The sequence below is a fragment of the Astyanax mexicanus genome, chromosome 22, assembly GCF_023375975.1.
Source record: "Astyanax mexicanus isolate ESR-SI-001 chromosome 22, AstMex3_surface, whole genome shotgun sequence".
NCBI classification, from domain to species: Eukaryota; Metazoa; Chordata; class Actinopteri; order Characiformes; family Acestrorhamphidae; genus Astyanax; species Astyanax mexicanus.
The window spans coordinates 18,767,699-18,794,679 of NC_064429.1; the positions used below are offsets into that span (position 1 = coordinate 18,767,699).

At 38.2% G+C, this 26,981-nt stretch overlaps 1 protein-coding gene and 1 long non-coding RNA gene across 2 annotated transcripts in view; one reads left to right on the forward strand and one right to left on the reverse strand.

The window, feature by feature from the left end:
* LOC111190990 (uncharacterized) overlaps positions 1 to 5,899 on the forward strand; it is a 21,820-nt gene extending 15,921 nt beyond the window's left edge. The window contains exons 3-4 of the long non-coding RNA XR_002649284.2: positions 4,855 to 5,032; positions 5,783 to 5,899. This is a non-coding gene — a long non-coding RNA (uncharacterized LOC111190990). The remainder of the gene's footprint in view (positions 1 to 4,854; positions 5,033 to 5,782) is intronic.
* The window catches only part of dapk1 (death-associated protein kinase 1), a 101,645-nt gene that overhangs the window by 6,107 nt on the left and 68,557 nt on the right, over positions 1 to 26,981 (reverse strand). The window contains exons 12-24 of the mRNA XM_007257684.4: positions 26,713 to 26,832; positions 23,754 to 23,852; positions 21,576 to 21,674; positions 19,705 to 19,803; positions 16,871 to 17,068; positions 15,557 to 15,754; positions 14,282 to 14,380; positions 7,255 to 7,332; positions 5,832 to 6,048; positions 4,867 to 5,052; positions 3,597 to 3,794; positions 1,166 to 1,304; positions 894 to 1,014 (exon numbers count right to left, since the gene is read on the reverse strand). Coding sequence (XP_007257746.2) covers positions 894 to 1,014; positions 1,166 to 1,304; positions 3,597 to 3,794; positions 4,867 to 5,052; positions 5,832 to 6,048; positions 7,255 to 7,332; positions 14,282 to 14,380; positions 15,557 to 15,754; positions 16,871 to 17,068; positions 19,705 to 19,803; positions 21,576 to 21,674; positions 23,754 to 23,852; positions 26,713 to 26,832 — 1,851 coding nt within the window. The remainder of the gene's footprint in view (positions 1 to 893; positions 1,015 to 1,165; positions 1,305 to 3,596; positions 3,795 to 4,866; positions 5,053 to 5,831; positions 6,049 to 7,254; positions 7,333 to 14,281; positions 14,381 to 15,556; positions 15,755 to 16,870; positions 17,069 to 19,704; positions 19,804 to 21,575; positions 21,675 to 23,753; positions 23,853 to 26,712; positions 26,833 to 26,981) is intronic.

Sequence of the window (26,981 nt, forward strand, 5' to 3'; positions counted from 1 at the left end):
TCATTTGCTGGTGTTGGTCAACTGTGTTATGAGCTTAATGGAGAAACAGATTTCATTTTCTAGCAGGACTTGGCTCCTGTCCACATCTTTGAAGTACCAAATGATTAGCTGTAAGCCATCATTTTCAACATTAAAAGAAATAACTCTGTGAAATAAATCTATATAATGTATGCGTTTCACATTTCAAAATTAATTACTGAAATAAATTAACTATTGAATGACATTTACATTTTTTGAGATGCACATGTATATCTTGCTGTCTACTGTTGGGCTAAACTTGTTTCAACGTCTTGACCTGGCCTTGTTGGTAGTTGTTTCACTTGTTTTTGTTTTTTACAATTATATTGCAGGCAGGAGAATAACAGAATAATTTGTGATTGTTCTGAGGTATTTTTAGACCCTATTTCAGATTATGTGCATCTATGTCCTTCTTTCTGAAGGCCTCAGAAAACTCTCTGAATTTTACCATGGAGATCCGCTAAATTCAACAATCTACAGCAAACAAAAATATGTCTGAGTTTAAAATATGACTGGCTCCTCCAGAATCTTTCTAATCATGTTTTTAATCATCTACAGCTGATGTGCTGCACTTGATTCTTCTTCTAGGCATTTTAAGTAAAAATGTGGGGGTGTCCTTTTTTTAGGTAAGTTTTTAATACAAGATCAATGAAGATCAAATGACTTTTGATAAACCGGATGAATACCAATTGAAATTAATGTAAACACACCCAGTAAATGCTTTGAAACCATGTTAACTATAGCAATCTGTGTCTTCAGCAGGGAACACTGCAGCAGTAAAGTGTGAATCAGCAGGAGCTTTAAAGGCATGTTCAAACATGTCGGCACATCATGAGAGTTTCTAATCACTGCCAGAACTGATCAGAAGCTCTTACAGAGATGATGGAGTTGCGCAGCTCTAACAGCAGGTTCCTTAGAAGCTTCATGTCTTTGGAGTTGGAGGCTCCTGCATCCATTATAAAGAGCTTGTCAGCTATCTGCAGGTCATTCCCAAACCTGAGAAAAGATTGGAATCAATTTGAATGAAATACAGCACTGAATCCATAAAAAACAAAATGCAATAAACATGCTTCAAATGGCCTTTACAATCTAGAGCTTAGGTTTGAAATGAATTGAAATATGAGTTCAGAAGAGTTAATGATGTTACCTGTTTCGGACCTCCTTCAGTAGACACCTTTCCTTATCGTAGCTGAACTCTCCACCAAACGAGCGATGCAGGTTGGCTATATCAGCGTGAGTGGCCACAAGAACCACTTGAAGAGGATTTCTTATCTTCCCTCCAAACGCTGCCAACACACAGAGTAGCACTTTTAAAACACTAAATCACAGAGCGCTCCAGTCATACATGCTGTTCCTCACTGTCCAATTAACGTGAAACATTGGCACACTGTCTGGCAGCTTACTGAGCCTGAACTGATAAAGTGTCTGTAATTGTCTTTTTTTCTCTGTGAGAAACAGCTTTAACAGAATAAAGAGGAATATTGATGACCTGCTGCTGTATTTACACCATTTCCAGACATTATTTAGTAGACAGAAAGAGAAAGCCCGAGATATAAAAGAACATTTCAGAGAAATTTGATTAGGAAAAACAATTTGAAGAATGTATTTAGTCTGGGTGTTTTTTTTTTATTATTATTCTAAAGTCTTTTTCATTTTTTTATGCTGCTCATTAGTGTTTTTGTAACTGTAATCCTTACTTCTGTAATTCACTGTCTTGCTAGAATATGATTTTGGCCTTCAGGTTATTAATCCTTTTAGATTCTCTGTGAACTTTTAAATCACTTCCCTTCTTCCCTTCAATGCTTTCTTCTGTTTGTTTGTCTTAGTACGATAATCTGCTATATAGCTAATGAAGGATGCTGCACTGTGTCTTTCAGTGATCTAATGGGGGCACATTTGAGTGGCAATAAACAAAAAGTATTTTTTGTACCCGATTGAAAGAACATGTTAAAGGTTTAGGATGCATGACCAGTGGAGAAACTATAGAGAGGATTAACAAAAGCTATAGTAAATACAGTATTATGTAGTACTGGAAATTACAAGCAAACAAGAAATTTTTAAAGGTGTCCTGATCACATTCCCCCACTCCCATCCCCCCCTATCTGATACTTTGGCGATGTAGTAAAAATAAAAAGAACACATACAAGTTGTCCTCTAAGGTTTTGTTTTTTGAAAATATTTAATTATTTTAAAACGGTATCAAAACAATATTTTATTACAAAAATGTGTGAAAATATTATACTGTACTAGTCTGCCCTTCTTAAAGGATACTAATTGCTTGCTAAATAATATGTAAGGCATTTTTCATTTACTTGAAATAAACAAAATAAGGAATATTTAAATGTGAAAAAAAGAAATCAGCATTAAGATTGGGTCAAAAAAAAATTATATTAGTGGTGTCAGTCGCTTTAAATGTATTATATTAATCACCACACTACCAGTTCCCTGCATGTTGGGAGGGAGACAGTAAAAACAGTGTAAAGGGGTTTAGGCCTGGCAGACTAAAGCCTTTTTTAAAACTGTATTATGATATCAGCCACAAGCTCACAGCCCCCAGCTCACTGCCACTCATGTTACCTAAATGATACATCCACTTAGAGTAATTTGATACATCAGTGATCTTGATTTTTTCCACTGATTCCGATCCTTTGAAAATTATGCAATGAACCCCCGTTTTCCAATCACATGACTGGATTGGGAACAAACCTAGTAAATAAACATATTCCTTAAAAGAATAAGACAAAAGTAACATAAATATCAGTATTGTTTCTGATTGTCTGTCTAGTTTTGTGACTTTCTACTTAGCAACTTTTCTCTGCATCTCCTCCATTCCAAGAGACGACATAGAATATTCAGACTGCACAGCAGCTCATATTAATCACTAATCTGCTGTTTGTTCCTATTTTTCAGTCAGTTAATTTCTGTTTTTGTCCTTCTGAATTAAACATTTGTGGCACTGTAGTCTAATAAATTATTGCATATACATTAATGTGGCTCTTCTTTTTCTATATTTCTATTTCTATATTATGCATACTTATATTATTTATATTGTTTAACTCTAAACATTAAACATTTTGTAGGTGTGTAAATTCCTATCTAATTAAATAAATACATCACCTAGCACTAGTATACTCAGTTCTGCACACAGCTAGTCAGTTAGCAGAACACTTAACCATGATACCTGTGCGCCTGATATGGGATAAATCCAGTTCTTTCTCCTCATTGTCTTTTTTCTAAGTACAGTTTAGAATAAAATAGACTTTTTTTTCTAAAACTTGATTGGATTTGACGATGAATAAACATTAAACTGCAGTTAGTATTGTAACACAGCTCTGATGGTGTTTCTCTAAAAGGCAGCACACCAGGTGGCCATAGCTCTAATTATTTGCATTATTATTTTTCTGAAGGGCTCTACAGCGAATGTAATCATAAATCACTGGTAACTATGTCATTATGTAATTAAATAGTAAAAACAACAGCAAAGCAAAACAGCAGCAAACCCTGTTAATGTCTAAGCATTAAACAGAACCCCCACTCTGATCGAAGGAGACTGCACACACACACGGACACTCACTCACCGATGTTGTCCTCAGGCAGGGTGAGAGCCTTAAGACAGTTGAGCCAGAAGGTGATGTGGCTGAGCTGAGTCTCGTACGGCTCCTCCAGGCTGAACAGCACCAGGTGGATGGCTGTGCTGTCGTTGGCCGCAAAGTAGTCATAAGTGCAGTGATAGACTGGGTTACCAGAAAACTCCCACACACTGAAGTCCCCCACACCTGCACACAAAAACACACAGCAACTTATTAATTTACAATCCACATTTCATTCTTAAATAAACCTCCAAGATCTATCAAAAGCCAATTATAACTGTTTCCAAACTCCCAAAGCCTTGTTTCAGTTCCTCTCAGAGCTGCACATCATTATGACAGTGCATTCTAAATGCTGATAACTTAGTCATGACACATGAATAATAAAACCTCTGAAAAACCATGCATGAATATTTCATTCTGATAGATATGGCTAAACCCAACCCTTTAAATAATTGACATCGCTAAAATTATTTTAGAAGGGTATTTCTATTTCTATTTGTATCTTGTGTGCTGGGTGCAAAAGCAAAACAAATAATCAATTAAATATGAATCAAGTTGAAAAAGGTGACAAAATCAGACTGACAAAAACAAATTATACATGAATAAAATTGCAGATAAACTGAAAATTGGACTACATTATGCACAATATGGGGCACTTTTCCATACGCCTAGTCTTGGACCACTAGACTGTTGGGAACAGTGCTAAAAAAATTATATATTTTGGAATGCTGGGAGTAAATGAAGGTAGGCTATTTGACAAAAGTTTAAGTTTTTTTATCGTGTTTCACTACATCAAAAGTCCATTTCACACTGGAGTTCTCCTTTAAACCTAGACTAGACTTACAAAAAAGTTTGTACTCATTATCCTGTTTCACTAAACCCCAACTCCACACTGGAGTTTTTCCTTATTCTCTGCCACTAAAACACTTTCTAGAAGATTCTTAAACTGTTTTAAATATCTGCATGTGTTTTATCCACATTTATTTGTATATTTCATCTCTTTATTTAGTTTATGTTGTCTTTCTGTCTTGTTTTTTTTTCCCTTGTATGATCTTCAATTTGGGAAAGCATAATGTGTAGTTTTAATAGCATAGATTTAAATATAACATGTTACAATGCAATAACCTACTGGCTCCCATATTATTTAACCTGACAAACATGTGTCTTTGTTGACTGTCTTCGTTTGTGGAAAGTGAGAAAATGTGTAAATGTATAAATCTCATTTATTTTTTGTTCCACATAACAGAGAGGCTCTGACCATTGACGTTGGCTATGTGGATTTCCATGGCTTTGGTGGCTGTGTCGTCGGTCGTGGACAGTGCGTTGTGTACAGGCGTGAAGACCTCCAGCACTCCTTTAGTCAGACTGGGCTCAAACATCATACTGCGGCTCCTCACGCTCACATTCTCACAGCCTGGATACAAGTTAGTAATACTCACAGATACTACACACACACACACGCACACACACACATGCACGCACACACATGCACGCACACACATGCACGCACACACACGCACGCACACACGCACACAAACATGTCATTAGATCATAGCTTATATTTAATTTGACCCAGCAAATTACCATTATTAAAACTTTTTTAATTATTTAAGATTTTTAAATCCTTTGATAAACATGAAGTAATCCCTCTGATCCTGTTTAGACGGTCTGGGAATAACTGAGACAGTAACTGAGCTCCCCATGCAGTAACCAGTTATGATCAGAAGGGGGAGCTAAGTACATAAAAAAAACACTTAAAAAGGCCAAAGCCTGTAAGTCTCTATGACACTTTATATTATGAGTGCTTAACCAGAACCTGCTTCAGATATATTACATAAAAATGTTGTAATTAAATATTATATATTATATGTATTAAGAATTAATATTTCCATTTAGTCAATAACAGAGAATAGTCTAAATACTATTTTTTTTTTTTACCTCCGTGTGAAACACTACTGCACTTAATGTCAAGTCCAACTGCCCTCTTGACTGGTAAGAGGTGGGGGATGTGTCGTTTTTACATGCCTTTTGAAAATCAGGCCATCTTTTCTGACTATTAACAGTAACATGAATAAACGACCTGAAGTTTTGCACTGAATATTTCAATTAAAAAATATATTAAAAATAGAAAAATTGTTAATGGAAAAATACTAAAATGAAGATTTCAATAACAGGACTAATCAGGACAGCAGTTCAGTGAGCTGTACGTAGCTATAGCCGTACCTGCAGGTTTGGAGGTAGCTGGAGAAGCCGGGTGTCTGACAGGGTTGGTGAGTCTGGGCCTCCTACGCCTAAAGAAGCTCCTCAAGATGCCGCACTTCAGAGACTCCAGCAGTGTACTTTTCCCTGCCCCGGAGTGTCCAAACAGCTTCAGCTTGATCCGTGGCTGAGGGGACTGTGTGGGCCGCAGCTGCTGGATGTAGCTTCCCTTGTGGTTGTCCTTCAGGGCCGAAGAGAGGGGGTATAACATGAATAACATGTACTGGTGGCAAAAGGCAAAAAGATGCTGATGAGAGAAGTGATAACTGGGCAGAGGAGTGAAGTCGAATGAGTGCTGATCTAAAGTGATCTAAGCCTCAATAGCTATTCGTTAGTGGGCAACTCGCGACATGCATCTGTTAAGAAAAATCTGTTTAATCTTAATTTATTTTGTTATTTTTCTTAATCTTAAAGTCAATTAAAATGTGAGTGTAGAAGTGATGCAGAATAATAAAAAAAATGTTTACTGTGTGATATAAGCACCAAAAAGCATGTTAGCCACACAAAAAACAATATTGCAGCCTTTTTCAAAGATGGCCATTTTTCTGTGTGTTCGTTTTACACCTGAGTATGATTTAATAAAATTTTTTGAATATGGGAAATTTGAATCTGCATTTAGAAATTCTAAAATTGTAAACTGAAAATGAAGACATAAGCCAATTAAATAAATAAATAGTGTGTTTTGCCACTGAAGAAAAAGAGCCGCCATCTTGTTTTTTTTGGTGGCTTACTTGTTTTTCTCATAAATGTAGGTTCTAATCATTATGGTGTTGCTAAGCGGCTCCTATAATGGTCCGAGCTGGTTGCTGTGGAGTTGCTATGTGTCTGCAATTGCAGTCCAGATGGTTTCAGTGGTGTTGGCCAGTGTTTGCACGGTAGTCTCTCTGTTGTTGGTTGCTACTGTGTTGCTAGGCCATTGGTTGGTTGGTATGGTATGCTGTGCTATTTTATTTCTAGGGGGTTGCTAAGCAGTTTCCAGTGTGGTTTCTAGGCAGGTGCCAAATAGTATCTCAGGTGGAAAGAATGGTATTGCAAGAAGGTTTCTGTGGTATTCTAGGTGGCTGTTACGGGGTTTTGCTAAATGGTTGCTGTTATGTGGGTAGATGTTGTGATATTTCATGTTGTAGTGGTGTCGTTTAGTGGTTGCTTAATGTTTGATAAGAAGTTACTATTGTATGCCAAGTGGTTGCCTTTCTATCTAAATATCTCTAAATGTTTGTTATGGTACCTCAATGTGTTTGGTGGACATTACTAGTATCTCTTTCAGAGCTGCAGTTAATTGAAACTCTATATTAAATAAAACAGTAAATTGTATTAAAAAATTATACTGATATGCCATAAGCATTGTGTTTTACACAGATGTTGATGACAAGGACGGAGAACAAACCTTTTTCAGTTTGGCCAACAGCACTGCTATATGTTCTTGTTGCTCTGCAGTTGCCAGATCCTCTGCAGTCTTTCCATCCTACACATAGAGTAAATAGAAGAGAAAATGACAGAGACAGATTAACTGCAGGGAAGAGATGAGGCAGTGAGGACGGCACTGTGTGTGTTCGGACGGTCAGACAGAGACTCAGACAGATGAGCAGGGCTGGGTAACTAAAGCTCCATCATGGGGCCGTGTCTGCCCAATCTGTTCACAATTACTACTTCATCTTACACTGATCCAGCACTGATGATTCCATTACCTTTACTGTGTGAGTAAGAAAGAGAGAGAGCGAGAGGGAGAGAGAAAGTGAGAAGAGGAGAGAGAGAGAGTTATTACTTTATAGCTTTGCAAAGTAGTTCATATCTTCTCAATACACAATCAGTGGTCAGGATGGGCATGAAAATAAAGCCTAAATCCAATTCACTCCATTTCTCCAAACAGCTACAGACGTTTGAAGAGAGAGAGAGAGAGAGAGAGAGAGAAATGAAGAGAGAGAGAAATGAAGAGAGAGAGGGGCTTAGGTCAGGAAGCCGACTATTAAGGCAGTTGCACAGCAGGAGTGCGCGATGGAGCGGCAAAAAGAGGGCACCAATCAACATTCTATATACCAGCTCTTTTTCAAGTTTAAATTGACTAAAGCTCAATTTCAAAAAGGTTTGTGGTTGTCTGTAAAAATCTGTGACTACTGGTACATCGGTATGTATGTAATAATCAGTATGTATCATAATAGTAAAAAAAAACATTTGTACTCATTGTAGGGGTGTACCAAAACATCGTCGCACAATGCATTGTGATGGAAAATTTGACCATGTGCATTGTAGAATCATACATTCAAATTTCTTTACATGAAATATATAATACAGTTGCATTGTTTGAACACCAGAGGTCACAAACCTGCTAGAGCAAGCTAAAGAACCAGTGGGCTTCACAAGTTTTGGCTTAAACAATGATTAATTCAGTCAAGATTGCATTATAAAAGTGATTAACTGAAAAAAGCACAGTTTTTAATTGTTTTTACACTTAAGAAATACGATTATTTTTTGTAATTTAATTTTTTTTTTTAATATTGTAAGAAATTTAAATCATGAATCCAGAATGATCAAATCAAATCGTGTGCAGTGTTAGAATGTTTTCTTTAACATGTACTACCGCTGGTTTATCTTCCAAGCATTCCATTATACAAGAGCTACTAAATCTACTTGTGTGAATCAGATCTGATTAAAGCCTAAGGAAAACTCTGCAGGAGAATCACCAGAAAAAGTTCACGCTCTTTGTAAGACAGTAAACTAACTGGGTTTTGTGTGAGTGAAGACAGCATGGATTTACGGGGCTCAGGGCATAAGTCTGATTGGGCGTTGCTGCATTGTGATGGGAGTGGATAGGAGGCCACATGCTGAGCATGGGCCGAGTCAGCACATACACATGCACGGATTAACACAGATACCATAAACAGACCACAGACCCACAAACACACAAACCTCAGGGGCTTGGGGGAGGGGGAAAACCAGTTAACCCCAAATCCCCAAAATAACTACCCTCCTACCCCATCAGCCAACACCTGGGACCACAAGCTCATTTGCTACACACACACACACACACACACACACACACACACACACACACACACACACACACACACACACACACACACACACACACACACACACACAAGAGAAACAGCTGTGGTCTCTGCTCAGAGCTAAACAGGCCAAATAAATGTGAATGGATAGGGTACTCCACACACATACACACTGTAAACTGAATCAGAAGACAAATTAGTTCCAAAACGATGCAAAATATAAGAGTTCAAAACCGCTGCTTTTCCATTTCCTGGGTAAAAGCAGTATTAATTCTGCTCTGTAATGGGACAGAGTTGTACTTTTCAAGCTGTTCAGTCTCTGCTAAATAAAAACATGCAATCTGGTCACTTAGTGTGCAGCATTTCTGCAGGCTAAAGCATCTTTTTGGTGAGAAATGTCCATGTAAAAGGCCTGACTGGATGGAGCTGTCAGAATAGCAGGATACAGTAACCAGTACAGTAAATCACTCTGTACAGTTGAGATGAGCAGAAAAGCATTTCAGAATGCACAACACGTCCAACCTTGAGGAGGATGAGCTACAGCAGCAGAAAACCAAAGCTAGGTTTCACTTCTGTCAGCCAAGAACAGAAAGCTGAGGCTGCAGTGGGCACATACCCAACAAGCCTGGTCAGCTGAAGACAGGAAAAGCATGGTCTGATCTAAGGAATTTTGATTCTTGCTGAGGTGCACAGATGGCCAAAGAGTCAGACTTTGGTGCCAACAAGCTGGTGAAGGTGGAGTAATGATGTGGGAAATGGTTTCCCAGACAATCATTGGTTGACCATGTGCATTGACCATCCCTTCATGACCACAATTTACTTCTAACAACTACTTCGAGCATGATATCAAAGCAATGTCACAAAGCAAAAGCCATCTCAAACTGACTTCATGAAACGATAATACGTGTATTTACGTGTCTGCATGGACCAGAATCTCAAAACTATTTTCCAAGATCTTGTAAGACCAGTACCATAAAGAATAAGGGGAGTAGCATGTCAAGTATTGTAGTTGTAGTTTATCTTCTCCATACAGAAGTGGTACTAGAACAATAGCTGTTTTTTTTTTAATACAAGCTTGTCTTTCCATCCACCCTTAATCTGTACCACTATCTACTAAAAACAGCAATCAGCATTACTCAAATCAAAAGCAAAATACAATCTCAAATAATCAGGCTTCTCTTTGATTCTGATTAAAGAAACATTATTGTTAGGTGTAGACTGTTAATTGATAAGAATGCAGAGTGTTTGTCTTTCTTCTGTTTTGATCTCAACCACCTCTCTTTCTCCCTTACATTCTCACACATGAAAGAACACAGTGGAGAAGAAGCAAAAGGCAGCGAGGGCCTGGCAGGGGGTTAAATGTGTGTGTTATAACTCTGACTTCATCAGCCGTTAAAGATTCTCAGTTAATGCTAGTATTTGAATAAACTAAATGCCCTCTGATCAGCAGGAGTGCTTTCTAATATGACTACATCATATACCATCCAGCACATCATCCAATTTTTACTCCTCTTGCCTTTGGGCTTTTATTCTTTCTTATTTCTTTCCCTTTGGTCTTCTATCAGGTCCTTCTGGGACATATTTAGCTTTGTTTGACTGCAGAAGCTTTCACAGCTCAAGGCTGAGGAAAGTATTTGAGGAGACTGCACAAATCAAGGTGTTCTTCGAATGCATTCTGACTACAGTTCTTTTTATGGACGTGCACTGACAAAAACAAGAGTGCTTTCACAGGTTCTTTTAAGCAGTGCCATTGAAGAACCATTTTTGGTTCCATAAAGAACCATGTTTGTAAAATGATTTGAGTGAAGAACCTTTACAACCCCCTTTATACCTGGCCAATTCATGTGACTAGAAGATGGATTTTATCTTGGTAAGATTTATACTTTGTTGTCACATGACTGCTAATTTGCTGATTGGTCAACAATTATTACTGGTGTTCCAAATTATATTTTTTTTATTTCTTCCAATGTGTTTACACTTGCATTTTAATGTGGTTTGACCATATCCAGATATAATCCTGATGAAATGACCAGGTGTAAATGGGGTCTTAAACTGAGAGTAAAGACTCTTAAAGACACTCACTGAGGCCCAATCCTATTTGTAATTTGTACCCCTTGTTTTCGAGGGTAACTCTTTCCCTTGGAACAGTGTTATATAAGGGAAGAAACCACTTATTCCCTATAGAAACTGGGACAACCCTTCAAAAAAAATGTAGTTGATCCTGCTGGGTTGATTTGATAGCAGTGGAGCGCTGAAGTCCAGCAAACTAGCTGCTGGTTAGTTGGTTACTAGGTAAGTTAACTTTACAGCATCCTATCTTACAGTCTTCAGAAAGGGGGGAGGTGGTGCAGCATTCAATTATCACTGTCCAACCCTTCATTTGTCTTTGATGGCGAGCTAAAATGAGCTGTTATTTATTTTTCCATTCCACCTTTAATGATGCAGCCGCTGCAGGCTGTGGGTCATCCTACCCTTAGGTGTACATGTTCAAAACAGAGGGGTAGGGCTAAGTGTATAATGGGATTGGGCTTAAATCTTTATTACAATAACAGTTCTTCATAGAACCAAAAGTGGTTCTCATCTCTTTTTTTCAGGACTGCATAGACATGAAAAATATGATATTTTCAAATCATAGCATACCAGATTTGTACACATTCCAGATACTACAGATACAAATAACATTAATGAATTTGACCAATCAAGCTAACCAAATCCAATCTGTGCAATAATATAGAATTGATTGTGTGAATATGAATGTAAGCATATAACCAAGAAAGAGTGTTAAAAAATACACAAGCACACAAAACCTTAGTGGTCTTCTTACATTTCTCTTTCATCCTTTGACAGACACACAAATATTTAAACAAACAGTGAATATATTAACACACTAATCATGTATTTACATTAGTAGCAAACCAACAGTATTAACACAGGACTTTTAAGGGTTAAAGCACAGAACTGCAACACTGTATTTCAACGCAGTATATTTATGACTAACACTCGTCAGTTTTATATCCAGGGCAGTAGAATTTCAGTGCTTCCACAACTCCATGACACACAGTAGCCAGGACATGAGCAGGGGCCATAAAAATGCCACAGATAATAAATTATTGAACCAAACCCCACAGCGTCCAGTAACGTACATGCATACTGCATCAGCCAACATATAATATTAACTCCACAAAGCAACACAGGGGCCACCAGAAACCATTTTCTGAGCAGGCAGACTGAATAGGTGTGAGACAATTCATTAGTCAGGAAGCCCTCAGAGGAGACTGCACACTGGCCTGGGAGGGTAGTGGAGCGGGGGTGAATGAGGGGGTGGTGAAAGTTATTGATTGGGAATGCTGCTGTAGTGAGAGTGGAGAGTCTGTTGTCCTTCATCTGTGCTGCATATGTGAATCTGCAGAGAGGGTCCAACTGAGCCAGTGCTGACTATCCTATAATAATTACTTAGGGACATACTGGGAAAAGCTTTTTATGGCTTGTCAGGACTATAAGATCTAGGGTCTGACTGATGTATAAATTTAATGGAACTAAATTTTAGCTAAAATATATATATTATATTATAATATTATATATACTGATCATCGATTATTTTTTTTACACCAACTGACAGGAATAAAACCTGGTGGGTATCCTGTAGGGTAGTATTAAAATATTAATAGCGTATAGGAATATTTTGTTTTGTAATACTGTATAGAATTTTAAAAACACATTATAATTGTGCCATTTACTGTATTTATCTTTAGCTGTTTGTTTGCAAGGTATTGTTTTTGTTTTTATAACACTTATTATTTTATACAAAATCAGGGTCTTGGCAAGTTTCAATTTACGAAACAGACAAATGTTTTATTACTGAATTTATAAAACTGCTATATTTATACTAACAACTAAAAATAGGGGTGTTCTAAAACATTTGACCGGTAATGTACATTTACAGCAGGCTTCTTAGTAATCCAAACCAGATCCAAACTTATAATACAGCCACAATCAGCGTAAATCAGTGAAACCTTTATCAGATTATTTCAGATGATTATATTTTATCTGCCATCAATATTCAGTCGAATCAGAAGCAGGAAGACAAAGAGTCTCATCCTATCGTACGTGCAAACAAACTAGATACTAATGTCTGACAGCACAGATCACACCAGTCAGTTTCATCTCTCGCTCTCTCTAACACGCACGCACACAGTCTCGCACACAGGCAGAGATACACAGGCGCACACACAGGTAGAGACGCACACGAAGACAGACACAGAGATAAACGGGCGGACACACGCGTGCACACAGACACACGCATGCACACAGACGGACACAGGCACACACAGGTAGAGACGCACACAGACACACACAAACACAGAGACACACAGGCGGGCAGACACAGACACACAAGTGCACACAGACATGCATGCACACAGACACAGATACACAGGCACACACAGGTAGAGACGCACATGAGCACAGACACACAGATATACACAAAGGTACACAGGCACACACAGACACAAGGCTCACAGCCTTGACCTGTATTGATTTTACACTCATTTAGTAGCCGGGCAGACATGACTCCACCATGCTGCTGCTGGTACCAGGCAGTGAAGAGTCCGTGCTCGAGAAAGAGAACTGCTTTCAGAAATCGTTTAGAAGCAAGTTACGTAAAGAAACTCGATACTCAATTTCACATGAGTCAGTGACTTTTCTCTTGACTTGCTTGCATTTCTTATGCTTCTGCAGGGACTGGGTTTCACGTAATAGAACGTGCTAATTACTGGAATGTCAATTTGAGTCATCACATGTGATAAATGAACACACTTAAAAATGTGAATTGAAAGTGTGTTATTAATATTATGGGAGACCGATTGTGGAGGTTCTCTGCATGCTCCCTGGGGCTGCATATTAAGCTCTGCCATTGTTCTACTGGGAAAGAAAATTGCCTTCTAAATCCTCTAACGTTATTAGTGATTCAAAAGTACACTGCTGAGACTTTATTGGACCAATGCCTCTAAATATTTTCCAGATAGCCTCTAAAGACAGTAGAATATTAGAAAGTATCCAAGGTACATCCATTTCAAACACAGTTTTACAGGTTTTAGTAGCAATAAGTCTTGTTACCAGGATTAACAATAATCCAAATATTAGTAACTATTTTGAAGTTTGAAGACTTACTCTTTATTAGCTGCTATAAACAGTTCTGTAGCTATTATATAACAGTCACATGAGTTACTAAGTTAACATCACTGATAAGATTTACATCAAACACAGATGAATAACATCCAGAGTAATAATCCATAACATGCAATGAATGTGTTAGTATTAAAGTAATTTACCATGACCTGATTTGCTTCCTCTAAATCAGCTGAAACAGAAAAAAATGTAATAGTTTTTGAAAATCTTGTAACTCACGTTAGTGATGGCCTCCGTGTTGGCTCCAGCTACGCAGAGATGCCGCACCACCTCCACACCCCCGTTACTTGCTGCCACGTGGAGAGCCGTCCTCCCAAACTGCATAAAAAAGATAAAGTTAAACATAAAAATGCTATTTAGTGGTGGATGTAGGATTTTGAGGATCATCAAGGGGCCACAATATTCATATTTTATAATATTCATATTTTACCAGTCTAATCATTTTCAAACACGTTAATGTAATTTTAAAAAGCTTACACAGTAAAATCTGGATTCTACCCCTAACCAACTTCTATTCTTAGCCATAAGACCTTCCATTGGGAATTAGATGAGTTTTAACCATGTAGTTTGTTAATAATTTAAACATCTGTAGATCTACGACAGGACCATCCAAATAAAAAGACATCAAATAAAAATCCTAAACAGTTTCTGAAGGACATATTCTGGAAATCCCAGCTCGACAGCTGAATTGGAAATAAAAAACAACAGTTCTCTGTTTTTGCGGCTCAGAAGGAACGTTGACAGGACAGCGCAACCCGACATTAATAACGGTTTGTTCCTCGCGGCCTGTTAAGCCTCAAGTGAAAGCCAGCATCCATCTTCTGCCTGCTGGCTAATGGAGGTGCCAGATCCAATGAGTTCGCGGCACACAGCGATAGAACAGAAAGTACATTCACACAAGGAAATCAGAACAGTCCAACCAATCACTGCTAAAATACTGCAGCAAATGTGAAGAGAGGAAGGGCTTCTCAAAGTTAACGGGGTGAACAGAAACTTCAGCCTACAGAAAGTTACAGGGGGGAAAGAGAAGTGTAATTGTTTTTTTTGATTAGTCTGTTCACACTTTAGCAAGGACTTTAAAAAGTGGAACTAGCTAGTAGGGTTTTGCCATATTGTATTGTACCTGATAATTTTGGTAAAGGTTTTTAATCCATACTTACAATCCTAAAATTGTAGTAATAGCAGTAAATATTTTACACTTTAATAGTGTTGTTGATTAAACAGTTGTTACTTTGTGTTTATGTAACCTTATTATTACTAGAGACAGGAAGATCGATCATCTATGTATCGCTAGCGGCTGATTTTCAGCTAAAATATTGAGATTGATAGGTCTTTCCACTGATGTTTTTCCTTCCTCTGTAAAGTTATCATTTATTGATGATTTAATAATCATATAGGAGGTGCAAGGAGTTTAGGAAAAATTATGAAATTCTTTGTTAGTTCATATAAATCAAAAACAAAAGCTCATTGAAAGGCCATCTATAAGAAACTTGCCTTGTTTGGGATGTCCAGGTTGGCTTTAGCAGTGCTGAGCAGCGAGATGACTGGCAGGTTGCCATCTTTACAGGCGATGTGCAGTGGCGTGTTGCCATGCCGGTCTTGGTGGTCGACGTAACAGTGGTGGCTGAGCAGGCATTTCACCACCTCAATCTGACACCTCCTCACAGCCAAGTGCAGAGCAATGTGGCCATCCTGTAACACACAGACACACACATTTTATACACCATTACATTACTGTGGGCCGCCACAGAGATGCTGTTCACAATGCCAGATGTCCAGGTTCTGCAGTCTGTCTCAGGACATTTACTCTGTCCCTTAACTGAATGAGTTTATTAGGTTTAAAGGAAATGAGGAATTAGCAGAGCTCTTTACCAGTCAACCCAGTGGAGGGTCTTCATGTGTTCACATTAAGGAAAAATCAGGTCATTATTAAATTTTTTGGAAGTTAGTATGAAAGTGACATGCAAGAAATGTGCCCTAATCTGAACATGTTGGTAAGAATGTGTAGAGCTGGCTCAGTTAAAACTAATCTAGCTAATGTTGGCTAGATGTTAAACACTCACACACACTTGCTGATAAAGAGTGATAAGCTAGTTTACACAGAAAATATATATTTTTTGATAGCTACTAAGAAATAAAACAAAGATCTAGTGAAGAAGATGAAACTTCTGACACTAAAGCAACATCTAACACCTTATGTGCAAGTAACTAACAAAATTACAGGATTGAAAGATGTCAATTTCCAAAGGTTTGACGATACATTTATAAACAATATTTTGCATTATTTAAAAATGTCTTATATTATACCTTTTAGCGGTTAACCACTAATGCTCCATCCAGCCTTAGTGCTGGAGAAATTCGGGAATCTAAGCTTACTGTAAAACAAACTGAAACGTTTACTCACCCAAATAAACAGTTTTAAGGCAAGAAATGTGTAAATTAACATCCAGCGCTCGTGTGACTTTAGAAGAAAGTCTTTTTTGATTACTTAGCTTTGTTTACTTAGCTTAGCTTTACTTAACTTAATTAGCTACCCCCCACCTTATGTATGAAAATAGACCAGAAAATAGACATTCATTGATAGTGCGCCTTTTATCCGATGCACAATTTTTACTTACATGAAACAAACAAAAAAATGTATATCACCAGTGCAAATATTAAATAGTGTAACCATATGTACATTTTAACTTTATAATAGTGATTATTATGATTTAGTTAGTGTAAAGCATAGTCTGAATAGTAAGATATTAAAACAGCACCCTACGTAGTCTAGAAGTACAGTTGAAGTTCCTTAGTGTATGTGTTCACCTTATCAGTGGAATCCATGTCGGCCCCATGTTCCAGCAGGCACTCAACGATGTCTCTAAAGCCGCGAGCCGAGGCAGTCAGCAGTGGGCTCTCGCCCTCACGATTTCGGGCGTTCACGTCACAGCCGGCCTCACACAGAGCCCGAGCCACCGGCGAGTACCCGTGCCATGCAGCACAGTGCAGAGGAGTCTCCTGCTCCTGTAGGATGAACATAATGATAAAGGATTAGACAGCTGTGCCATTACCAATTAGAAGCCCTGTAAACCAGCCAGTAAAAGCAGATCTTATATTATTTGTCCCTTACAAGCCAGTGTCAGTGTATTTCATTCTGAGGCAGCATAACAGGGTGATAAATAGGCTTTTGTTTTTATCTTTTTCACCCCATCCAAGTCACATGCCTACTATTTATACATCAAAAAACAACTGAAAACACTCTACAAATGCAATCTTTGGCAAACTGCTTTAAGCTGTTAGAAAAACTGAATTAAATGCAAGTTGTCTAAAGTCGTTTCTGACAAGGTATGATATGCTGGTATCTATTAAAATGCACAAGAGCGTGGGCAAATTTTAGACTTTAAGACTGGCTGCTAAAACTGGCTGCTACTTTAGTGTTTAGCAACAAAACATACTTATTAATAATGTTTGTTGATAACAGGATATCTAATTTTGTTCTAAAAACTAAAGCCGTAGTTCCAAAGCTTTTCATAGTAAATGATGCATTTCTTGCATTACATTAATAATGCACCAAACTAAAGATCTTGCAGTGCTTGCCTGACTGAGCAATATTTCAATATGAACTGCTTCTGTTTGCTTAATGAAGTCATTACTGAGTGTTTTGAATGCTTGCTCAGTGAAGTGAAGTAGAAAATGGATGATCTCTCTGACACTCTCATAGCAGTCAGTGCAAAATCAATCACTACTTTTCTAGCTTTCAACTTTATCAAAGCTGCTCAAGCATAAATATGGAACTAATGAGTGCTTGTACTGGATTCTGCAAGCTGAGCTATCCTAAACTGGCGGTACTAGATCAGTATTAGAGGCTAAAGGAATTTATACCAGTTCACATGAAAACACTGAAACAGGTATACACAATATATCTAAATAATTGTGGCCAAAACGTTACTTTAGTTTGCATTCAGACATTGCTGACACAGATGTGCAAATGTACACTATCATTTACAGCTTGTCTAGCAAAGGTGTCAAACATATTGACATTCATTACTCGGGTAGACATATACATACTAGGGTTTAAAAAATAATTCTGTAGAAGTTGAAGTATCAACTCAAGCTTTTTACTCTTTAAGAAATAGTAACAGTACTGCTTTTAAAAACGACTTAAAGTATAAAAGTAATGTAAGGGGAAAAATGGCATTAAAAACAAAAGCTTAGGCTGATCTACAGGGTCCTATAGGGTACCACCCCCTCCTATGGCTATTTTACTAATAGCCATAATGATTATAATGTTATATTATAATGTTAATGTTGATAGATTTGGGACACTAGGCTCCCTGTTTTCAGCTCATAAAAATGAATGCATTTTAGTACAATGCACATATATTAAAGTTAAACCTTAGTTGGGACATTTTGAGAGCTTGAGTTCTCTTGAGTCTTAGCCACGGTTCATCTTTATACTAGACTACATACGTCTGCTATGTTCACCATCTGGATGGAGGTATTTATCTGGATAGTAATCAGGCTTTTGTTAAATGTAAGGTGTAAAAAGTAAAAAAGATAATTCTGTGAAAATGTTAACAGTAGAAGTAAAAATCCGTCTGAAAAATAATTACTCCAGTAAAGTATACAGCTCTGGAAAACATTTAAGAGACCACTTCAGTTTCTGAGTCGGTTTCTCTGATTTTGCTATTTATAGGTTTATGTTCGGGTAAAATGAACATAATTTTAACATAAATTACAGACAGCATTTTTCACAAATTCCAAATGAAAGTATTGTCATTTAGAGCATTTAATTGCAGAGAATGAGAAATGACTGAAATAACAAAAAAGATGCCAAGCTTTCAGACCTTAAATAATGCAAGTTTTAAGTGTTCAGAAAACAATATTTGGTGAATTAACCCTGGTTTTTAATCACAGTTTTCATGCATTTTGGCATGTTCTCCTCCACCAGTCTTACACACTGCTTTTGGATCATTTTATGCCACAACTGGTGCAAAAATTCAAGCAGTTCAGCTTAGTTTGATGGCTTGTGATCATCCATCTTCCTCTTGACTATATTCCAGAGGTTTTCAATTTGGTAAAATAAAAAAAAGTAGCAAATAACCAACATTTCTACCTAAGCAAGGTAACCAATTTTCTTACTTTACTAATTGAGACATCTGTTGTCTAGTCTCTGTAGAGAAGTAGTCAATAGATGGCTGATGACAGGCACAGATTAGTAGAAGGGTAAAAAAAAAAAATCCCCCAGCAAGCATTGAGCCATGAAGCAGTGGAACTGTGTCTTCTGGAATAATGGTTCTCCATCCAATACTTTTGGGATAAGTTGGGGAGTTGGGGATGAGGTGCGGTGTTGATCTGCCAACATCCTGACCACAGTCTTGACATCACTATAACTCATGTCACCAAATGCTATCAAATTCTTAAAGCAAGTAGGCTTTCTCTGCACAGTAGAAGAAATGTCTATCAAACACAGAATAAATACTTTTTAATAACCTTTAATAACCTTCTAAGTAAAACCATCTATTAAACTATCTGATACTTCAGCTTTAAAGCTGACTGCAGCTTGGAGGCTTCAAATAGATACCCTGAGGAGTTCTCCCTGCAGTACACAGTTTCTTTCAAGGTGAGCAGATGTGTGTGTGTGTATTTGTGCTACATACCCGGTCAGTCAGGTCAGGGTTGGCGTGAATACTGCAGAGGTATTGGACCACATCCACATTGCCATAGCGAGCAGCTACATGCAGAGCCGTCTCACCTGACTGGAACCCACAGAATACAGAAAAGCAGACCATTAACATAGCTGATATAAACTGATACAAACCATTAGCAGAGCAGGAATAAACACATTCAGAACTGGCTTAAATTTCTGTTTACAATGTTCTTAATGTATTCCCTAACATATTTTGTAACAATACATAAAAAGCAGTACTTTCACAATGCATTTAATATACATCTCGATCAGACGTGGGTGGTTTTCAGGTGTAGATCTTCTGTTAACAAGTTCTACAAGATTTGCTCCAAGCCCAAAATTTCTTAGCTTTTCCACCTCAGTCTGCCACCTGTCTCATTAATTCCAAAAAAGTGGGACAGTTTGCAGAGTGCACACCAGAGAAGTTACAAGAAAAAAATAGGTGAACCCTTTTGGAATGTCATGTTTTTTTCTGTATATATTTGTCATAAATCTGATCTATATCAAACAATATAATGTGCAAATAATAATTACACAATAAATATAATCTTGCAGGTCTTTATTGAACACACTCAACAATTAAAATGGTAGTAAAAAGTAAATGAACCCTTGGAATGAATAGTTGCTTGATTCCCCCTGGCAGCCTCAACCACCATCATCATACCTGCAAATCGTTTAGAAGGAATTTCAGCCCATTTTTCCTGGCAGAACTGCTATTGCTCTGTCATATTCCTTGGACATGACCACTTCTACTCTAAATAGCTTTTTTGAGATTAACATACTTTTCCACCAGCACTATGAAGTTTTTATGGTTATTCTCAATGAAAACATGAATGATCAAATATTTCTGTGTAATTATTTTAGACACCTTATTTTTTCCCTTTATATACCATTACATATCCTTGACTTTGATGAAGATCAGATCACATTTTATGACAAATATATGTAGAAAACCATGAACTTCCAAAGGTTTCACATACTTTTTCCTGACCCAATAGGGTACAAGAGCCTCCATTCAATTGTTGAGTTTTCCCCAAAATGCTCTATTTCTTTAATTGTATCTAATTGTATTTTTAAAGTAATATATAGTAAAACATTATGGGATCAGTTTTTGTAGTTTTTTTGCATTCTTTATATGAAGACATTTCTAGGCTAATTTCATTAGCTGTGTAGTAACTGGCTTGTCTAACCCATTACACAGCAACCTTTTCAACTGCACTTCAAAAGCAAAGGCCACTCATGACTATTAACAACGTACATTCAGACAACCTTCAGCTTCCAGCAGCTTTTTTATTTTTTGATTAATTCACAATCCCAGCACTATCCCTGCAACTGTGGAAACAGTAAACATAAGTGTGGTGGCAACGGCAACTTAGCTACTTGGCTACTAATTCATCAGAGCGGTTCTGAGTTAAACAGGCAGCCCATGCACCTTGTAAGCCACTCAATTTCCATCCAGAACAAAGTAGTGCACACTTATGGGCATGACTCTGTGCGGTGCTACACACACTCGACGGCCCTCCACGCTGCAATTTGGGAGCGCTCTCGAGTCTGGAGAGGAGGCCTTGTAAACACCGGGCTTATTTCATACACCGAGCCCGTCTCAACCCGCCGAGTAACCATGGCAACTGCAAATAACGCAAAGAAAGCGGAGAGGAGGACGAGCTCAGAGCGAGAGATGAAAAGGTGCCGGATAGATAGATGGAAAGGGGTGGAGGGAGGAGGGGGCAACCTCAAATGTAGCCTCTCTCTGAAGACGCACGGGTTGTTAAAGTGCATGTGTGTGTGTGTGTGTGTGTGTGTGTGTGAGAGAGAGAGAGAGAGAGAGAAAGAGAGAGGCACCTTATCTTGGACGTCCAGAGGGCACTTCTTTTCATGGAGATATTTCAGTGTCTCCACGTGGCCGTGGCGGGAGGCGTAGTAGATAGCGTTGGCTCCAGACTGTGAGAGAGAATGAAACGTAGTGTTACTGTGGTGCTATTTTGACTGTATCTAAAATGGTCATCATGCTTATTGTTGCACATTGTACAATTCTGCCCTTTTGAAGTTCCCAAACACCAAGTAGACACTACATAACTCTTAAGACCACAGAATTGTTTTAGTCAGAATCATTGCCAGTGAACAAAAGCACTGTTACAAAAATAGTGCACTATATAGCAACAGCTTTTCATCTTAGGGTGTACTCACACTAGGCAATCCGAACCGTGCCCGGGCACGGTTACCTCCCAAAGCACGGTTCGTTTGGCTAGTGTGATCGCTCCGAACCGTGCCCGGGCACGGTACGCTGAACCGTGCCCAGGCCCGCTTGGAGAGGTGGGCCCGAGCACATTTCACTTGGACCCGTGCCCGGGCACGGTTTGCGCTCACACTGCATCTGTACCGTGCCCGGGCACGGATCAAGAAAAGTCACCTGTTGATGACGAAAGCGTGCTCGGGCACGGATCGTTTAGCGCAGTGTGAGTGCAGGCCTGCGTGGGAGTGGGGAGGGGGCCGAACCGTGCTCTGGCACGATTCAACCCAACCGGGCATAGTGTGAGTACACCCTTATATAGTATATGTAGTATATATTACAGTGGTCAATTTGACAATGAGGTGATTGCCAGATGTAAATAAGTTAATAGACAGCTAGTACTGACCATAAGATACTATTACTTGCAGTTCTAATAGCTTTTGATACAGTTAAGCTCACAAATATTTGGACAGCGACACAATCTTCATGATTTGGGCTCTCTGCATGCCATCCCACTGGATTGAAATGAAACAATTACCTTGTTTGCTCTCATGAAGTTTTCTCTTTATGGTAGACTGAGATACTAATAGACCTGCTTTCTGAAGAGTATTCTTCACTTGGGTTAAAGATGTGAAGGGTTTTACTTCACCACGGAAAGGATTCTGTAATCATCTGCACTGTTGTTTTCTGTCCATCCACGCCTTTTTGAGTTCTGGAGCTAAAAACTGAGCTCTTTTTCCTTAGAATGTACCAAGCTGTTAATTTGGCCACTCCTAACATTTCTGCTATCTCTCTGATAGATTCCTTTTTTTGATCGTCTGTTTCACTTCCATTGAGAGCTCCATTAACTGCAGGTTGGGGCTTCAGAACAACAGCCTCCAAACCCAAATACCACACCTGGAATCCTCTCCAGACCTTTTACCTGCTTAACCGATGATGGATTAATGAGGGAATAGCCCATGCAGCCCATACAATAGCTTTTGAGATAATTTGTCCATTTACTTTTGATCTGCTGAAATGAGGAAATGTTGTAGAAAATTCCAGTGTGGTGCAGATCCAATTTATTTATATTTCCACACCTATTACTGTATACTAATAAAAAAGGTTTAGTTTCTTAGATTTTACCAAATCAAAACCTGTGGAATGTAATCAAGAGGAAGATGGATGATCACAAACCATCAAACCAAGCTGAACTGCTTAAATTTGTGCACCAGGAGTGGCATAAAACTATCCAAAAGCAGTGTGCAAGACTGGTGGAGGAGAACATAATGTATAAAACTGCCATTAAAAACCAGGGTTATTCCACCAAACATTGATTTTTGATTGATTATTTGAGGTCTGAAACTCTGCATCCTTTTTGTTATTTCAGCCATTTCTCATTTTCTGCAAATAAATGCTCTAAATGACAATATTTCTATTTGGAATTTGAGATAAATGTTGTCTGTAGTTTACAGAATAAAACAACAACAATGTTAATTTTACTCAAACATAAACCTATAAATAGTAAAATGATGATGAAATGATGAAACTGATTCTAACTAAAGTGGTCTCTTATTTTTTTTTTTACATTTTTGATAAAATGATGTACTGTGCCACCAATCTAATCATTAAAAACTGTTACTGTATTTTAAAAAAATTATACAGTATTGCCAAACGAAATATAGCAATACAATACAATATCAATACTTTCTTACACCTCTACTGTGTATTACATAACTGCACTGTCATTTGGTTTGAAGAGGCATTTGATCAGTTGATGATCTGTATGACTGCAATTGAGGAAAAAGCACCTTGTCAAGAGCCTGGATCTCAGCTCCTTTCCTCATCAACACATCAATGATCTGTACATTTCCACAGCCGGCAGCGATGAGGAGTGGAGGCGTTCCATGCTGAGAGGAGAGAGAGAGAGAAAGAAAGAAAGACACACACATTTAGATGAAAAAAAAAAATCACATCTTTGTTCAGCTTGAACACATAGCAGGACAGGTATTGCAGAGCGTGTTTAATTAGGCTAATAAATGGGAGTCAGGTTTTCAGACTTGTGATTGGAACGAGGCCTGATTCATTCTCTGCTGCTTGTGCGGTGGTTTTAATTGGCTGACTGTGTGTTTTCCACTGATCTCTGTGGTAGATTAAATGCTCTCGGAGACGCCGGCGATTACAGGCATTTATACAGAGCTGGAGGAGACTCTTCAGTATGCATTAATGCATGAGCCGTGGGACTGCTCCTTGAAGCGTGTATAAAACACACACACTTACAGGCGTGCACACACACATACAGACACACACACACACACAGCTGGACAGCTCCAAGCACAGCAATCAACAGCGCTTCTTCTTTCTTTCTCTGCTAAACAGATTTCTCTAGTCTCAACCCTCTCTTCCCTTAAAACAAACAACAAAAACGTCTCTGTTGTGTCTCAGCAGACCCCACCCCACCCCCAAACACATGCACATGCACACATGTAGACACAATAACAGCTGCACAATAGCACAACTATTCCTGAAATTAATGAGTCAATACAGACCTCAACAAAGTCCCAAAAGAAAGAATTCTATACATATTCTATAGACAAACTGGACCCACAGTTTAAAAAATAAACATAAACCAGCCCAAATCAAGACAGTTCACAAACTCTACAGCTGCTTAATCAATTCTCCTTGAACGTGGACGTGAAGCCTGACTGTTTTCTGACTGTTCTTAAACTCAATTTCTTCCCAAATCGGAACACCAAATACAGCCCAACTCAAATTTTTCCTAGAACCTGATCACAGCCTGACTCAATTCCATCTGAAACCTGACTTCATACTTACTTAATTCTGCCTGAACTCCAACCACAGCCCAACTCAATTTTGCACCGAACTGACAGAATTTCAACTTAATTTAATCTGAAATCCAACAGAAACTCAATTCAATTCTCCCTGAAACTGACTCACACCCTGACTCAATTATGCTTTAAGCCTAAAAGAAAAGTCTGACTTAAAACATGACTGTATCTTCATTCAATCATTCAGTTAGGCTTGAAACCCAAAAGCAGCTCATCTCAATTGTCCCTAAAAGATTGTCCAACTCAATTCCGCTCAAAACCCAACTTTAGCCAAACTTAATTCCTCTAATAACCAGACTCAATATAACTCTGAAACCCAGAAAGTCAGACTCAATTCTGCTCAAAACCAATCTGCATCCCAACTCAATTCTGCCCAAAAACCAACAGCAGCCCAACTTAATTCCTCTAAAAACTAGACTCAATATAAATCTGAAACCCAGATAAAGTCAGACTCAGTTATGCTCAAAACCCATCTGCATCCCAACTCAATTCTGCTCAAAAGCCAACAGCAGCCCAACTCAATTCCTCTCATAACCTGACTCAATTCCTCTCAAACCCAGACAAAGTCAGACTTAATTCTGCTCAAAACCCTTCTGCTGCCTGAAGTATTTTCACCCAAACTCAATTCCTTTCTAAACTCGACTTAATATCATCTGAAACCCAGCTGTAGTCAGACTGAAATCTGCTTAAAACCCTTCTGCATTACCCCACTGTCCTCCACATGGAAGATGCTTCACTTGTGAGGTCTTCGCAGGTTTGATGGGTTATAAAAGTTAGCTAGAAGATAATTACTTTCCAGCAGACAGACTTGTGGTCCCTTCAGGGGAACAAGTGGCCAAGAACACAAAATGAATTTATTAGTCAATCTGACCATGTTCTGTCCGCTGTATTTACTGTAATGGCTTCAGGTCGATGTAATAATGTGCCCCTTAGGAGAGCAAACTGTTACTCCAAGCTGTTTATAGCTTCTGCTATCAGGCTACTCAATTCTGACAACAGTCTTTTTAAATGATTGCATTTAGAGTTGTTTTGTTGTCTCTGACATATTTTTAAGCTTTTCTTTGGTCATATTTATTTATTTATTTTTAAAATTTTGGTTTGTTTTAGCAGTCTTTTATTTGATTCTACTTTCATATATATTTTATTCTACTTTTATTGTTTTTAGTTATTGCTTATTACACACACACACATTAATTTTACTCTTTTATATGCTTTGTTTTATTTATTCATACATAGTTTCATTTTTATAATTTTTATTACCTTTGATTTTCTAACCTATGATTTTATGACATCTACTAATTTCTTATTTCTATCTTATTTGTTTGATAGCTTATTTTAAAGGATCTTATATATTAAAATGCAGGGTCTTTTTATTTATTCATACTTTTTTTTGACAATCCCTAACCTGTGTACTAGCTCAGCTACACAGTAAATGAGGGCCACCCTCAATGTACTTTGAGTTTAATAAAGGTTGATTGAAGATCCATAAATGTTAGGACCATCATTTCAAACTTGCAAACAATCAAGAGCTGAATCATTTGACCATCTGATTTTAAGTTTTATTCTCATTCCATTTAAAACTTTCAATAAAACTACAATTACAAACCAGTTCTGTAAGCATCTCCTATACAGAAACCTCAAATATCAGTGTAGAACTCGACAGAGACACTGAAAACCTGCGCCCTAAGCTCTACGTCATAGGACACTCACAACCAGACCCTTATCTGCTGGTAAATCAAGACCTCAGTTACTGGTTTGCTTGGACGAAGGCCAGACTACAGTTACTCCAGTATTCCTGAGTAGACCACTCAGGCTGATGTTCACTACTATAAGCCTTCATCTGGTTTCCTCCACTTTTGTTTTTCTGTGCATCACATTCTCTGCTTTCTGTCTTTCACAGTCTCTGTTTGGCTTCTCTTACCTTGTTGGGCTGGTTGATGTCATAGCTTGTTAGAGATCCCAGGAGGTGCTTCAGACCTGGAACGTTGTCGTCATTGATTGCGTGGATGATGGCCTTCATCACAAACGAATCTTCCTCGTCCTGTGGGAGGAAAAAATCAATGGACAGAATATGACGGAATCTATAAATCACGTTTCATAAAGGTTTCTGCACTAAATGTCAGAAAATGTTAATGTGAACAGGCTACAGTATATTCATCCAACTGCAGTACTGCAATGATTCAACGGCTG